We start from the raw sequence: 17,250 nt of genomic DNA, 5'->3' as shown, positions 1-17,250 counted from the left end.
GATATTTCTGCATTGAATTACAAAGCTATTGAGACCAAAAGGTTTCATGGACCTCTGGGTATAGGGCAGTATATAAATTCAATTAATAATAATAATAAGGGAGGATGATTGTAATTTAAAGTATGTTTATTTTGGACTCTGCTATACAGCTGCAAATCTAACTTTTAAGTGCGTTTTGAGTGCACTATACAAATATGACGCTAGATGGCAATGGTGAGCTTATGGCAAATTCAATATATTTTTGAAAACTTTTTTTAAAAAGCATTTTTGCAGTGTTTTTTTTAATATGTGTCTAGTTTCCACCTTTGTTTTACTGTGTCTTGTGTTTCAAATTGTTGTGAATTGCACCGAAATCATGTGTGATGAGGGTGTGTGATGTAAATCAAATAATCTGAATAAGATAGGATAGACTGGAGTGGAATAGGGAAGCTCTTTAAGTACCTGCAAGATACAGCTTGGACTCATCCACTTTTGCTTGACCCATATTTTGATCATATTGTGCACCAATTAATTTCTCCAGGTTGGATGGAGAGATTTTTTTGTTGTTCTGCAGCCGTACTTTGCAAAAAATAATAATAATTGAATCTTATCTGGTGAATTGAAGCTCAGCTAAGCAAAACCTCTCTTCAGATTTTCTGCACATCTAATGAAATTCAGTGGGTAGGATCGGATTTTCGCAAGGCACCACCACGGATCAGTGAGAAAAGCTCTCTGACCCGGGGCAATTAACCGGTACACAATATGATCAAACTACGGCTCAGTCAAAAGTGTGGCTGAGCCCTTTGTCCTATTCTCTACAAGTTGCAGCCTCTCCGTTGTATCTTTTGAACCGGCTGAAGTTTCTTGACCGTCTTCCTAGGCAGCCCCACGTTGCAGCAATCTAGTCAGAAACTTACAGGGCATGACAAGGCGTTCTTTTTGTGAAAGTTCGTTAGTGTAACCACTTGGAGCAATTCCTACTCATCGCCAGTGAAATGGCTATCCATACAGCTTATAACCACAGTGATCACCTCAATGTGTTTCTTTGTAGACGGACCGTGACCGAGACCACTGCGTGCGACTGGCAATAGGTAATGGCATGCGTGTGGAAGTCTGGAAGGAGTTCCTGCATCGATTCAAACCTATCCAAATCCATGAATTCTATGGCGCCACAGAGGGGAATGTTGGATTTATTAACTACATCGGGAAGGTTGGAGCCATGGGAAAGACAAACTTCCTCCACAAGGTAATGAGGGCTAAGCAGGAATTTCCAGGGTGTGTTGATCACGTATGTCTAAATAAATAATGTCTTATCTTCTTCTTTGGCGATCGCTTGTAGCAGAGTAGGATTGTCTTCCATAAACACAGTTTTAACAGTGAGTCCATAAGTGACTGTGGAGGCCAATTCTGGACCCACACGTCCTTCCACAGTGTATGGTTGGATTTTTGGAAGACGCCTGTGCATAAATTTGTTTTATGTGTGTAGATCAGTGCACGCTGATCAACGCACAGTCTTTGCAATAGGGCTCTGTTCCAATGGTATGAGTAGTCACGATGAACCGGTAGATCCTATCTGCTGCAGCTTTCATCCGCCTTCACAGCCGTTGTAACATACCGCTTGTTATCACCTGCCTGTTCTACCGTTGAGGAATTCTTGGGTCATTCTTTGTCTCACTTGATGGATCATCACCTTGTGGTGGTGAGTGGGTTTGGACATTCCTTGTGAGCGAAGCCATCGGGAATCTCGTACTCACAACAGGGTCACCCAAGGCGGTAAGATCAAAGGGAAGGAGCTAGACAAAGAATGTCTTATAGAATTCCAAGGTCCCAGTTAAACATCCCCAAACACTCCACTCTAATTGCACACCTCATCTTCTGGTCTCTTAAAGCTGCCTTCAGTTCTCTCTTCAATAGCCACCTTTTCTGTGTAGACTTTGGCACTATACTTCAGTCTAGGAATAACCAAAGTGGTATTCTCCAGATACTGGACTGGATTCCTGACTAGGGCAGAGCAATAGCTGGTTTTCAACATTGTTATATATAACAGCTAAACAAAGAGCGATATACCCAATATATCACAATGTCCGAAATAAGGATGGAACTATGTAGAGGCATTTGCTTCACGGTTTTGCCTGCATCGTGATTTTTGCTGGCACCTGCTCTTGTGATTCGCTGCCTCCTGCATGAGGTGGGGGAGAGTTGAGTTAACAGAGTTAAAAGGGGCTGTAGGAATCAGGAGAGGCATTGGCTGTCTTCACTGTTTTGCCCACATTGTGATTTTTGCATAGCACGCACGCACGCACACACGCACACACACACACACACTTTGTGGTGTTTTTTTGGGGGGGGTGTTATTGGGTTGCTGTTTTTATTTTTATTAGGTATTTTGTTGTTTTATAACTTGATTTTATTCTGTGAACCGCCCTGACACCCCCGGGTGTAGGGTGGTATATAACTTCAATAAATAATAATAATATATTGTCAGGTCAAAAATTACAAAGCCAATATTACAATATGGACTTCAAACCAGTTTTGGACAATATATTGATATATCACCTGGCCCTATTCCCGACCATTGGTAATGACAGCTGTGGAGGCCCCCCAATTTGGCCACACCTGCCTTATTCCCCCTTTCCTTTGACTGATCTTAACTGTCCAGGGGTCCTTCACCATTTTCTTACCTTTATTGTTTGCAGGGATCCTGGCACCATTGGTGCCTTCTTAGTCTTAATCACCTTTTGGCTGGGGATGAGAGACTTTCTTCTGTTCCTTTCCTTTATTGTTATTCTGGTTCAAGGGCTTCAGCCTCCTCATGTGGTTTTACCCGACTGGAGTGTCCTGTACTGTACTATGTTTTCATGGATGTACTTGGATGTACTGTACTTGTTTTCATAGATGGAGGATGGAGAGATATGGGTATTTTTTAAATGGGGGGTGGGGGCTGCTTCTAGAAACCTTTGATCTTTGCCTAGCTGGAATGCAGCCTCGTGTGCAAAGGTAAGAGTCCCACGAGATATTCTGAGATTAGGGCTTTTGTCCTTTGAAGAGTTGTGCAGTAAACAAGAAGCCTTGGAGGTGAAGCTGTTCCTGGCACGTCTGATACAGGGATGGGAAAAATTTCACCCCTTGCCATGTCTGTTTGAGATGCAGGGCTTAAGTAACAGGACTTCTAAGTGCATTTTTTTTTATTTTGATCAAGCACATTTCACAATAAACCGTTTCAAAGTGTGCCAGAAAATATTTCCAATTAATACAGTCATACTTCATGTTATGTTTGTTTCATGACATGTTTCTTCAGGTTGCGTCTTGCGGCAACCCGGAAGTACTGGAAAGGGTAGTTCCAGGTTTCGCCACTCGTGCATGCATAGACGCGCAAAATGATGTCACGTGCATGCACAGAAGTGGTGAATCGCAACCTGCATGTTTGCAGACGCGCCGCTGCAGATTGCGTTCTATTAATGTTGCGAATGGGCCTCCGGAACGGATCCCGTTCGCAACCAGAGGTACCACTGTATATGAATTTAGCAACAGGAAAATGCCAGCCAATTCAATATGGATGGATCGAGGGTGGGGGGAGATAATGCAAGACAGCCGCAAAGTTAGCAAACTCTTTTCTCTATTACATTATATCATGTATTGTAAATGCTGCCATCATAATTCCCTCTATTGCTGATGTTCAGGCTGCCAGTACCATTGGTTATGTTGCTAAAATGTCACCCCCCACATAGAAGAGGGAAGATGTCACTATCTTGAGGAAATGGAGTGCAGTGACTGGAATCCTGAACAGGGAGCAACCCGTGCTGCAACATTTTGTTGCGGATCCTACTTGTCTACACAGTCGTACCTTGGTTTTCAAACAGCTTAGTTCTCGCACATTTTGGCTCCCAAACGACGCAAACCCAGAAGTGACTGTTCTGGTTTGTGAACTATTTCTGGAAGGCAAATATCCAATGGGGCTTCCACAGCTTCTGATTGGAGCTTCCTGCAGCCAATCGGAAGTTGCGCCTTGGTTTCCATTCCGGAACGGATTCTGTTCAACTTCCAAGGTACGGCTGTAGTAATAGTAAACTCAATTTTCTAAGTGTGGTTCCTTCTGAAGCCAAAGTGGCAGTACTCACACAAACAAGGAAGATGTATCATCAGGTACCCAGGAACTCCAAGGTTTGTAGAAGTACAAAAAAAAAGAGAAACATTTTTGGGGGGGAAAGAGTCCAATGAGGGCTCTGCATACACTTCGGGCAGAGAATTATGACAGGTTGTTTTTGAGAGTGGAGTGGGGAGAATCGTAAACCAGCAGGGAGAGGGAATGGAATGGAATGCCCTGAAAAAGGGCATGGCTGGCTGGAGTCCTAAACTTCATGTTGCAACATTTTGCTGGAGCGCCCGCTCAGATAAACTAAAATCAAAGAGCAGGTTCCAAAGTCCAGGGCAACGGAATGAAAAATCTGCCGACACCCACAAGCTTTACACAACTGTGTAAAGTTAATCCGTTCAGTCCTGAACTTTGAATTATTTTCAATTGAAAACCTTACATTGAAAAGCAAATAAATGTGCATAAGGTGACTTAGTTTAATAATCACCCCTCCCAAGAGGAACTCTGGGAACTGTAGTTCTGTGAGTGGTGGCATGCAGCTAGGTTCCTCTTAACGAATAATCCCCAGCACTCTCACCAAACTACAATTCCCAGAATTCCTGGGGGGGGGAGTCATGATAGCTAAAATGAGGTAGGCTTGTAGAAAGTTGCAAGAGCTTTCCCAGGTGGCATCTTGAGGGATGTTTTTGAGAGAAGGGCAGAAAACGCAGCTTTACCCAACACCGGCCAGAGATGTTGAGCGCACCTTTGCCCAGTTTAGCAGAAGCAGTTACTCTCCCTCTGGCCTCTTGGTTTCAGAAAGTAATGCCAACATACCATATTTTTCTGTGTATGACATGCCCCTGTGTATAAGACACTATTTTGGGGGACTCAAAATTAAGAAAATGGGGGAGGATTGACCAGAGTTGGGGAGCTTTTTTGGGGGTGGGGAATGCAGTAAATCACTAACCCAGAAAATCACTCTCATCGCAGAAGCCTGCAAGCATCTGCCCGCTTGCAAACAGCAGCCGGCATTCAAAAGCCCAATTGCCGCAGTGGCAGCCAATCCACAGCAGTCCTTGCCGCAGCAACCAATCTCCTGCCCAATTAACACAGCACCAGCCAATCCAAAGCAGCCCTTGCCGCAGCCACCAATCACCCACCAAATTGCCACTGACAAGCTGCAGCACGCGGCTGCAACCAATCACTCATACCCCCTATGCACTATCGGTGTATAAGACGCACCCCATTTTTACACCTTATTTTACAGAACGAAAAGTCTTATACATGGGAAGGTACGGTGTTTCACATCTGGCAACCAATATGCCCTTTTGGTTTCAGAAAGTTCATGGGTAAACAAGTCTAAAAAGCGCAGGACACAAACTAAGCTCTCCTACCACACTCTTTGGGGGAAGTTGGTGTTGCTGGTCGAAGGAGCTTGAGGTGGCTCTGTCCGGATCTGTGCAACCCTCGCTTTCCAGGGGCAGTGCTGAGGAGAGCAGCGGTGCCAAGGAGGAGAATCCACAGTCCAGGTGCCAAGGAACTGGCTCTGGCCTGGGGGCCACTGGTTATCTTTGCTTGAGGTCAATGATCCTAGCTGTGGTTACGGCACTGCAGGGCGTTGGACTCAATGACCCTTTGAGGCAATGACCCTGTAGAGTAGTTGTATGGTTCCATCAAATGCTTTATGATCCTGGTGTTATAACATGCTTGCCTTGAATTTATGCCTTATCATCTCATGCTTTCCTTTCTATCTGTTCCCCTTCAGAAACTGGCAAAATTCGAACTGATTCAATATAACGTTGACCAGGATGAGCCGGTGAGGGATGAGAAAGGATATTGCATCCCAGTGGCCACAGGTAATAAAACAAGCATACATTTACATCCACACCATAGGTTTAAAGCACTCTTATGCCACTTTAAAAGCCATGGCTTGCCCCCAAAGAATTGCAGGAACTGTAATTTTGCAAGGGTGCAAAACTGTAGCTCTGTATGGGGTCTCCTAACATCTCTCAGCACTCTTGACTTCAGAATTTTGGTTTCTCACTTCAGTGTGTGTGTGTGTGTGTGTGTGTGTGTGTGTGTGTTTGGGTCCAGCATCACATACAAGCACTAATTTTACATATGAATTGCCCAGTCCACAAAACTCTTAGGCGCATTACAGGAAGATTATTTTTTTTTTAAGATTGTCTATAGAATTTCTGGAATGTCTTTTTCCCAAGAGAACTCAAGGTGAATTATAAATGATTAAATATAAAATACGTGGGGATACTTTTGAAAGTGATCCGGAAACTACAATTAATCCAGAATGCAGCAGCTACACTGGTGACAGGGAGTGGCTGCTGAGGCCATATAACACCGGTCCTGAAAGACCTACATTGGCTCCCAGTATGTTTCCGAACACAATTCAAAGTGTTGGTGCTGACTTTTAATGCCCTAAACGGCTTCAGCCCAGTATACCTGAAGGAGTGTCTCCACCCTTAGCGCTCAGCCTGGACACTGAGGTCCTTCTTCAAGGGTCTTCTGGTGGTTCCCTCACTGCAAGAAGTAAGGTTACAGGGAACCAGGCAGAGAGCCTTCTTGGTAGTGGCACCTGCCCTGTGGAATGCCCTCCCATCAGATGTCAAGGAAATAAACAACTATCTGACTTTTAGAGGAAATTTGAAGGCAGCCCTGTTTAGGGAAGTTTTCAATGTTTGATGTTTTATCGTGTTTTTAATATTCTGCTGGGAGCCGCCCAGAGTGGCTGGGGAAAACCAGCTAGATGGATGGGGTATAAATAAATTATATATAAATTAATAATAATATTCTGAACCAACTCAGAAACAAATGAAGATTTAAAGGGTTTTGTACTTTTTAAGGAACTATCCAGTTTATTTTAAGACCAGTAATGTTCCAAAGGGGTAAAAGCACTTTTGTGTACGCACTATACTTTAAGGAACATTTGAAATGCATTCTTTCTCTTAAAGAATTCTGGGTATTGTAGTTAGTTGGGGGATGCTGGGAATGGTAGCTCCGTGAGGGGTAAACTTCAAGGGGAAGGCATGCAAAGCTACCTTTTCCATTCAGCTCCTGTACTCTAAAAACATTGTCCTTTATGAGTGTAATTGTTTATAGTAGTCTGGTCCAGTCAATTTCACCACTGTGTTGATTTGTTATGGGGCATGGGGAAATAGGACAGAATTACCAAGGTTCTCCTTCCTTCCCTTCCAAGGTGAGACAGGTTTACTGGTGGCCAAGATCACTAGCCATACCCCATTCTCTGGCTACGCAGGAGACCGACAGAAGTCGGAGAAGAAGATTCTCCGGGATGTTTTTACCAAAGGAGACTGCTACTTCAACAGTGGTGACCTCCTGATGCAAGACCATGATGGCTTTCTATATTTTCAGGACCGGGTAGGAGACACTTTCCGGTGAGTCCCACCTCTCCAGGTGGGGTGGGATCTGCTGCACTTGGTCTGCCGAGGTTGCAATTTCAGATGATATACACCGTATTTTTCCGTGTATAAGACGCCCTCATGTATAAGATGCCCCCTTTTTTTGGGGGGGGGAGGACTCCAAATTAAGAAAAAAACCCTCAGCACCACCCATGTATGAGACGAGCCCCAATTTTAAACCTAATTTTTTGGTTAAAAAAACCTAGTCTTATACACGGAAAAATACGGTATATCTGTTGTTGGTATTATGGCAGGTATAGCATATAACACAGTGCAAATCTATGCAAGGTATATTTAGAAGCAGGGGGAGTACTGAAATGTCTCGGGGACAGGCCCCTGACAGAAGCCTGCATGAGATTTGCATTTGCTCATTTATATTCATAGATGCAAATTTCTGCTTGGCTGCAGTCTCACTGCCCCTTTGCTTTGCAATATACCCAGCAGCCCTCAAAGCAAATGGTTGAGGGGAAAACAACAGGAGATCTGGCTGTTGGTGCAAAAAGACCCACAATTTGATTCTCAGGGTTTGTCCTTGCCTCCGTTTGCCCCACTTCTGCCCCCTTCCACTCCTTATGGAAACTCAATCTTTAGCACCAAATGCAACTGGATTTTCCACGATTGCTGTTTGTTCCGATTTATCACTAAAGAGTGGGTTTTCCAGGGGGAAATGACAGGGCAAAGGCAAAATCACTCAAACCCATGCCCAGAAAGCATGACAGAAGTTGAAAACTGCTGAGCCCTGTGCTTTCAAGTGGAAGTGTGGACGAGCCCTTAGCAAACACCTCAGGAAGAAAGATGACAGAAACACATGTACTGTAAATGTCCTTATTCTATACAGAGATCATTCATATTGTGATGTTGAAAGGAGGCAGGAAAACAAGCAATGTGCCAGGAAGTTTCTGGTTCTGATCTGCAATGAACACTGTCAGATTGTTGCTCAGACCCACACCTCATGTGAAAGCCCCACTGCTGATCCTGGGAGCCTACTTAGTGGGGAAGGAGAGCTGAAAAGAATGCCAATATATTTCACATCTGGCAACCAATTCACTCCTTTGGTTTCAGATAGTACATGGGTAGACAAATCTAAAATGCCTGGGACACAAATTTTCACAGTATAAACTTCCAGAGTGAACATTAAATACATCAGTTCTGGTAAATGAGCCGCCACAGCCACAAGAGGGCTGTGGAAATTTGGGTCCTGGATTTTTGACTCATCTGTCCATGTCGTATCTGAAACCAAAGGGGCACAGTGGTTGCTGGATGTGAATTCCCCACCCCAGCTCTCCTACCCCACTACCTGGTCCTATTCTTCCTCCTTCTTGCTGTTGCTGCTTGCTCTCTTGCTGACTCTGAGCTAGCAGAAGGTGTAGGAAGAAGCAGGGATGTGTGCCTGCTTTGGTTTATTTCACTGTTTTATTATGGGGCTTAAATGGACAGACATTGAGGGGTGAGCACACAGGAGTGTGCCAACTCTGCCCCCACCTTCCTGCCACCCTCCACAGATTTAAAGATTATGGCACAATATTGTACACAAAGCACTTTGAACACTCAAGAGTGGGAAAGAAATGCTGTGGTAGTTGCTCTTAACATAATAGGCATGCTCTTCTCCCCAAATGGTAACTGTTCCCCCCTCTCTGCAGCTGGAAAGGGGAGAATGTGGCCACCACGGAGGTTGAGACGACCTTGGCAACGCTGGAGTCGGTTCAGGAAGCCAGTGTCTATGGTGTGCCGGTGCCAGGTGGGTCCTGAAGTGCCATTCTTAAATGCAACTTTGGGCAGCCAGAGTCAGCATCTGTGGCATCAGGAGATCGGCTCCACAGCAGCAGGCTAAGGGAAGAGGTATTGAGGATAGTCCATTGTACCCGCCATCTTTGGACACTGGCACCATTTCCAGTCACGATTTGAAGTGCCTGTGAGTCCCATGGTCTATAGAGCACAAGGTGTCTAAACCAGAGGTGGGGAACCTATGCTGCCCCAAATGTCACTGGACTCCTGCCCCCATCTGCCCCGGAAGGTATGGCCGGCAGCTCGCCTCTGCTCCCCCTCCACTGAAAAAATGTCCTTCACCCACAATTCTTCCACACTGGGCATTCATTGTGGAATAGCCGCACTTTGTTCACTCTCTCTTTGTTCACTTCTTCTTCCTTTTCCTAATGGCCCTTCTCCCTTTCTATTAGTCCCACATTAATACCGTCAGTGGCGCAAAGAGTGCAAGAGAAGCTGGAAGGCATGTCTCTGGTGACATGTGTGAAATGTGTTTTGCTAGCTAATATATGTTTTGCTAGCTACAGTGGGAAGGAGAGCTGGAAAAAACACACATCTGGCAACTAATGGGCCCCTTTGGTTTCAGATAGCACATGGGTAGAGAAATCTACAAAGCCCGCGACACGAATTTTCACGGCCCTCTAGCGGCTATGATGGCTCATTTGCCAAAAGTAATGCATTTTGTGTTAACTCTGGAAGCGCAGACTCAATTCTGACCAAACTAAGCATCCTAGGGCAAAATATAGATCAGAAGGCTTAGTCTGGTCAGAATTGAGTCTACTCTTCCAGAGTTAACACGAAATACCTCACTTCTGGTAAATGAGCCACCATAGCCACTAGAGGGCTGTGAAAATTTGTGTCCCGGGCTTTTTAGATTCATCTACCCCTGTATTATCTGAAACCAAAGGGGCGCATTGGTTGCCAGATGTGAAATACGTTGGCACTATTTCCAGGTTTCCTACTCCGCTACTTAGAAGGGCTCCCACAACGATCAGAGCAAAGTCACAAACCATGACATTGCACCACTGGCAGATATGCTAGCACAAATATTTGAGATCAAGATGCCAGTTAGGTTAATCTTTCTCTCTAGTCCACATACTGCCTTGTGCTACAGGCAGACATATTCAGATGTAACCCTTTTATCTATTCTGAGTTGTACTGTGGACAATGAAAATGTTTGCGGGAGCAAAAATCCATTCACCTCCCAGGGTGCAAGATGGACTGATCATTTCCCCTCTAATGTAGAGAATGTGGTTATTTGTGACATAGCTAAAAGCCAGAAAGACCAGAACCAACTTCTTTGCTATTTACAACATGTTCTCTACTTGGCTGCCAACAAGCAATTTTTAATGTCCCACCGGCAAGCCCAGGCCAGTGGCTATTTAGAAGCCTATTTAATTAATTATTTCATGGCATGTATATTGTGCTTTAAAAAAAAATCATTTCTAAGCGGTGTATGTAAAGATCAGCCACATAAAGTATAATGAAAAATTCATCATAAAACCGAACATGAATCCCAAGCATATGATAAAACCATAACTTCCAGCCTCCCTATAAATGCAATAAAAGGAAAGCAGCCTGGAAAGCAGGTGTCTAAGCTAGCTTCTGAAATAGCAGAAGGAGATGATAGTAATTTCACAACTACAAAATCTATATGCATAAGGGTGGGTGGGAATATGTGAAGGAGAAAAACAATCTGAAAGAGAAAACTCACTTGGCAAGAAAAAGAATGAGCCATACTGGGTTCTCCGTATAGTCTAGGAGTAGGTAAAGGAACAATGTTCACAGAATACAATTTCCCCAAAGCGACATTAAAATGTTTTATTATTTACTGCTGAAGGAGGGTCCATTTGCACATCAGGGTGCAGGACAAATGTCTGCAACTGTTATACGTCTAGAGCAGTTAGTTGTGACAAGTGAAGCACCAGGACACAAGCACTTTTTTTTAATGCGATAAGTTTTATATTGCAGTTTCCTGCAACAACATCCTCTTGTTTGATCCCTGTCCAGCTTCCATTTTTCTTTCAAATCTCAGAAAATCTGACTTAATAACAAATAAGAAAATTCCATAGAATAGCTGTGCAATTTTCCCCAGGTGTAGATGGCCTGTAATGCTGCTGTTCTACCGGGTTATGGCTTGTATAGATTGTTGTAGCCATTTCCTGGCTTATGCCACTCTCCAGTGGGTGCCCAGTCCTAGAAGATATCAAATAGCAAAGCACTCCCCAGCAGGGACAGGGTTGCAGATGGAGCACAGTACAAACAAACCAAGGTCAAGCATGGAGAGTCAGCCAAGGTCCAAGGTATAAACCAGAAGCAACATCAGGCAACAATCCAAGGCTAATAGCGCAGGGAGTTCAGGCAAGCTGCAGGAACAAGAATCAGGAGCCAGAAACCTGTGCTGTTGCGTGGCGAGTCCCCCCCTCCCATGACACAATTATTAAGGTTAATTGGCTAAAAAAGGCCACAGCATTATTGGTTACACGTGATGAGTGGTATTGGCTTAGGCATTGGTCCTAACCGACTATATCCAACTTCAGCCCATCCACTTGAAGTCCGGGAAGGGTTAACCACCAGTAGAAGGAGTCCTGCTGATGCACATCAACTAGGAACTCCCCTGGGGTCACCGATAGGGGGCGTGCCTTGGGCCCTCACCTCCCCAGGCTTCGGACAGGGCCACGCCCCCCGGAATCCTTTACCGGACTACCCTTCAATATGCAGGGCAGGTGATGGCATTACCTCCCCTCTTCCATCTACAGAAATATACCAGTGCCTAACCGCCAATACCTGGCAAGTTATGACAATTCATAGAATCATAGAATCATAGAGTTGGAAGAGACCACAAGGGCCATCGAGTCCAACCCCCTGCCAAGCAGGAAACACCATCAGAGCACTCCTGACATATGGTTGTCAAGCCTCTGCTTAAAGACCTCCAAAGAAGGAGACTCCACCACACTCCTTGGCAGCAAATTCCACGAACAGCTCTTACTGTCAGGAAGTTCTTCCTAATGTTTAGGTGGAATCTTCTTTCTTGTAGTTTGGATCCATTGCTCCATGTCCGCTTCTCTGGAGCAGCAGAAAACAACCTTTCTCCCTCCTCTATGTGACATCCTTTTATATATTTGAACATGGCTATCATATCACCCCTTAACCTCCTCTTCTCCAGGCTAAACATGCCCAGCTCCCTTAGCCGTTCCTCATAAGGCATCGTTTCCAGGCCTTTGACCATTTTGGTTCCCCTCCTCTGGACACGTTCCAGTTTGTCAGTGTCCTTCTTGAACTGTGGTGCCCAGAACTGGACACAGTACTCCAGGTGAGGTCTGACCAGAGCAGAATACAGTGGCACTATTACTTCCCTTGATCTAGATGCTATACTCCTATTGAATTGCTACGAGGTAGGCGAAAACCAAGTGGCTGGTGCCAATTTGCCAAGTGGAAAAATTCCTACCAGGCCCCTCAATGGTGACCAACCAAGGTCCATAGCAAGGTCAAAGAACAAAGCCTTATAGGGTGGGAAGGTGGGAAAACCAAACAGCGGATGAGCGGCAAAGAGGGAGATCCCCGGCCGCATCCTGCCTTTATAGGGCAGGCCATGCCCCCTGAACCAGCCGATTGGCCTACCAGGGGGTGACGCGGCTGGCAATCTCCCCAATCGCGCGGGGGCTGGCCTCCACCCACCGCGCGCGTGGTGGGGCTGTGAAGCCCACAACCCCACCTCCTCTGAAGGGCAGAAGTGGCTTTTCCAGCAACTGAAAGGCTCGGGAGACTCTTTACTCATGAGCTGTGTGTTGACTCTGAGTCTGTAGCAGAGGTGCATTTAGGGGAGCGAGACTGGTTCGCCCGCACTGGGCACTGAATCAAGAGGGTGCCTGTAGGGGGCACCACAACAACAACAAACAACAGAAGTGGAGAGGTGAAGGGGTGCCGAATTTTTATGTCACACACATGCTACGTCATTGCTCTTCAGCCACAGACCTGGATCTTTCTCTCTCTCTCTCTCTCTCACACACACACACACAATTTTTCTGTTTTACAATTTAAAGTACTCATTTATACATCCTTAACATACCAATGACTTCCCTTCTTCTCTTTCCATGGTTCATTTTACATATCATAAATTCCTGCATATTTTACAGAAACTATACCATTCAGTATTCCATTAATACATGCATCATAACTTATTTACACTGTTGAATTTATCTTAATGCTGCCAGCGTTTTCAGCTGTACACAGTTATTTCCCATATATTCAGTAAAAGTTTTCCAGTCTTCTCTAAATGTATGTTCTTTTTGTTCTCTTCTTCTGTATGCCTGCAAGCTGCACATATTCTGTCAACTTAAGTTGCCACTCTTCTTTAGTTGGGACTTTGCTCATTTTCTATTTTTGGGCTAACAAAACATGGGCCGCAGTAGTGGCCTACATAAATAACCTTTTTTGACACCTGGGAATTTCAGTCTGAATTATCCCCAACAGAAAGGACTCTGGAGTTGTGTTTTTTTTTGGGGGGGGGGGGGAGTACTTTTAAACATATTTTTCAGTTTGTTATGGATCATTTCCCAATACACTTTTACTCTTTTACAAGTCCACCAAAAATGTTCCCTCAGACCCAGATCTTTCAATGGTGGTGTTCTTGAGGACTGGGGTGGTGGTGGCTCCCACTCTTCCTTTGATACCACCAAGGGTTTTTCAGCAGGCCTTCCCTGAGAAGACCCCTCAAGGGGATCCTCAGTGCTAGTTCTAAGAGACCCTGTGTGCTCCTCAAAGTCCTTGGAGTTCACCCTCTGAGGACTCTACATTTACCAGGTCAGGGCTAGGCATGGCAGTAGAACCATTTCCTTCTCTATTGTCTATTTCCTCTCTAGGAATTAATTCTACTGCTTTAATCCTGAGATGGTGAACCTGCAGCCCTCCAGATTCTATTGGACTCCAACCCATCAGCCCCAGTCAACATGGCCAGTGATCAGGGATGACAGGAGCAGCAGCCCAACAACATATGGAGATCCACAGGGCCCCCTGCCCCTACTTTAGCCCTCTTCTTTAACACTGCCTTTGGATCCTTTCTTTTTCTCCCTCCGCACGCAAAAATAATTGTGTGCGCGTGTGTGAAGTGCAGTGGGGGCAGGGAGACGTAGTATTTCACCCTTTTTCACACAAATAATGGTCCCAGTGAAAACTGTCCCCCTCCAACATTTGGGGCAGAGGAAATGAAGGCTGCACACTTGGCCACAGAGTGTTAGTTTTCTGGAAGCAGAGCTCTGCTTCCGCTTCCAGTTTAAGACAGAACAGCTGTGATGGGGATGCTGCCACATCTGGAAGCCCCCCTAGAAGAAGCCCCCATTGGGGTTGTCTTTTATCCTTGTTTGTGTGCAACGTGTGGCAATGCCCTTAAAACATTCCTCTTTTTGGTTTGTTCCAGGACACGAAGGAAAGATCGGGATGGCATCCATATGCCTGAAGGATGGGCTGCCCTTTGATGGGAAGGAGGTCTATGCCCATGCCAAGGACTGCTTGCCAAACTATGCTATACCTCGCTTCATTCGCATCCGGGTAAGGTGCTGCTCTTTAGTCTGTATTATTAATGTTGTTAGCTGCCAGGAGTGAGCCTTCAGTAAATCACATGGAGTATGTGAAGTTAACTCTTTGGTACAAAAAACAGGATCTGCGCAGGAGTGCCAGGCCTAATAAGCACACCAACTCTTCTTCAGTAGGTCTTGCCTCCGTGAGGCAGTGGCGGAGAATGAAGGTCCCTGGCTTCCCACAGCTGTCTATGTCACCTCCTCTTCCAGCAAGCAATATGAGACTGCGCCTGCATGCCTGTCTCTGCTCCTCCCACTTCATGCCTCTCCTGGTTCTGAGATATTAGTGAGGAAAGGAACGGGTCGCAGCACGAGGGGGAGACACCTGTGCTTCTTCACCAGCCTGTCCCAACTCTGCTCCTTGGCCTCCCTCCTCTCCTGCTTCTGCTTCTGCCTCTGATTCCGGACTTCTCTCTGCCACCGCCTCTTCCTGCTCACTAAACCCTGTTACCTGTTAGCTCTCAAGAAGCGGGAGAGTTAGGAGGCAGCCAGAGTGTTGCTAGGCAATCAGCAGATAAGCAGAGGACTGAGAGTGTGTCAAGTGGAAGGGGGAAGGCGGGCCTCTCAGTCCCCGTTCTAGGAGAATGGATAAGGTCAGAGGACAACGGATGGGCAAGAGGGGAAGGGCTGGAATTTGACGTCCTTCCTGCTGTGAAAGGGGCGGAGAGTCAGACTGACCAACTATCATCAATGCGAGCAGGTGAGAAGCCGTGCTCTGGATGTGTTTTTTATAAATAAACATAACATAAAACTGCCGGAGAGTCATTACTTCTTATCAGGGCTTGCTTGCCTGCCTGAGATGATTACAGGTGGGGCATCATTCATGCTTCTGTACTCACCCCAGTGCCCTTTTTCACACAGGACATGCTGGAGACCACAGGCACTTTTAAGCAGCTCAAAAGTCAACTGGTGAAGGAAGGATTTGACCCTGTCATCATCAGGGACCCTCTCTTCTTCCTAGATGACTTGGAAAAAAGTTACGTGCCAATGACTCAGCAGATCTTCAGTGCCATTGCAGAGAAGAAACTGAAGCTGTGAACGCCTCTTTAGCTGTCCTTAGTAGCACAGGAAACCCAAGAACAACTAGAGCACTGAACACTTTGGCTTTTGTCTGGGAAGGGCATGCATGCATCTCCATGAATTCTTGTGAATCCTGCACAAGTTAGTTTGGAGGACCTTTTGTTGTTTTTTTAAAGGAGTGCCTGGTTTTTCTTTTTCCCTGTAGACTTTGTCCTTCTGTGTTCACACAACACATTTGCTCTGCAATGTATATATTGCAAACTACATACATGAGGCTGTCACCAGGGTCCTCTGCTCCCTACCCACTGGAATGCTTTTGCGTGTTATCACACATTTGCATGTAGCTGTGCACACATGTACAAATGTGGTCCAGGGATTAATGTACACCTGTGCAGGAAGCAATCTTCGCCAGTTGCCACTTTTGTGTTTGTTGCAGGGAGATATCTGTGTGTCATTTGCAGAGATCTTCCAGGCAATATGTTTGTGGAGCATTCATTCCACCCTATTCATTTTCGCAAAGTTTGTGCAGACATCGCATCAAACAATTGCTATTCTGCCGTTTCCAGTGCATTTCCCTGTCACTTCCCTTACTAAAGTTCGGGATTTGTGTTAGTTTGTTTGAAGCATGCTTGCTGCACAAGATAATCAAATCTGCTTTAATTGCACAACCTCAATTTGCTGGTATAGGATGGAATCCCACCCACAAAATAGCTACAGCCTGGAATTGGCCACAATTGATGGCAACACATTTAAATGCTGCCACTTAAATTCAGGTGAACCAGCCACAGAAAGCACAGTGTGGTCTTCATGCTTCTAGGCTGGAACCTCATGGAGGAAACATCACGTCGTCTTCTCATTAGTTTGTGTTCTCTTTTTGTATTTTTATGTTGTGAACCACCTTGTGAACTTCGAATGGATTTAATAAATAATATTAATGATACGACCAGATCGTTGCGCATCTGGAACAACAAAAGAACTAGGATCGGTGCTTCATTTCAGTAGGGTTCCAGACATTGCATGGTCTTGGAATGTGGTCCAAAAGTGATGGTTTTCCAGAGATGCTGGAAAAAGCCACTGTCATCTCAGAGCATTCTTCTGAGTCAGTGCACAGAGGATTTCAGCCACACCCAGTCATCGGTAGATAGAGCAAGATAGATATAGGATGGGTGTAAAAACGTAGGCTGGAGGGCTTTAGGAAGATAGGGCAGGGGGATGAAGGAATATACTGAAAGGGGGACTGGATGGTTTTTTTTCAGGGGGTGTACATGTGACAGGAGCTGTAGCTGGGGCTGCTGCACTGAGCTGGAGCTTGCAAGGAGCAGATCAGAAGCTGCTTTATACCAAATCAGACAACTGGTCCATCTAGCTCAGTATTGCCTACCATACACTGACTGCAGGAGCT

General features: G+C 45.4%; 1 protein-coding gene across 2 annotated transcripts in view; it reads left to right on the top strand.

Moving 5' to 3' along the window:
* The window catches only part of LOC308461461 (long-chain fatty acid transport protein 2-like), a 28,710-nt gene extending 11,886 nt beyond the window's left edge, over positions 1–16,824 (top strand). For both annotated transcript variants that reach the window (XM_080978421.1, XM_080978420.1), the window contains 6 exons: positions 1,031–1,225; positions 5,820–5,910; positions 7,266–7,464; positions 9,129–9,226; positions 14,669–14,799; positions 15,690–16,824. In XM_080978421.1, the coding sequence (XP_080834547.1) occupies positions 1,031–1,225; positions 5,820–5,910; positions 7,266–7,464; positions 9,129–9,226; positions 14,669–14,799; positions 15,690–15,866 (891 nt within the window). In that variant the 3' untranslated portion in view covers positions 15,867–16,824. The remainder of the gene's footprint in view (positions 1–1,030; positions 1,226–5,819; positions 5,911–7,265; positions 7,465–9,128; positions 9,227–14,668; positions 14,800–15,689) is intronic.
* Positions 16,825–17,250: the final 426 nt, after the last annotated feature.

The sequence above is a fragment of the Podarcis pityusensis genome (genome assembly GCF_964106645.2).
Source record: "Podarcis pityusensis genome assembly, chromosome: 13".
NCBI lineage: Eukaryota > Metazoa > Chordata > Lepidosauria > Squamata > Lacertidae > Podarcis > Podarcis pityusensis.
Note: the sequence above shows the minus strand (reverse complement) of the source record. Positions and strands in the feature narration are given on the sequence as shown.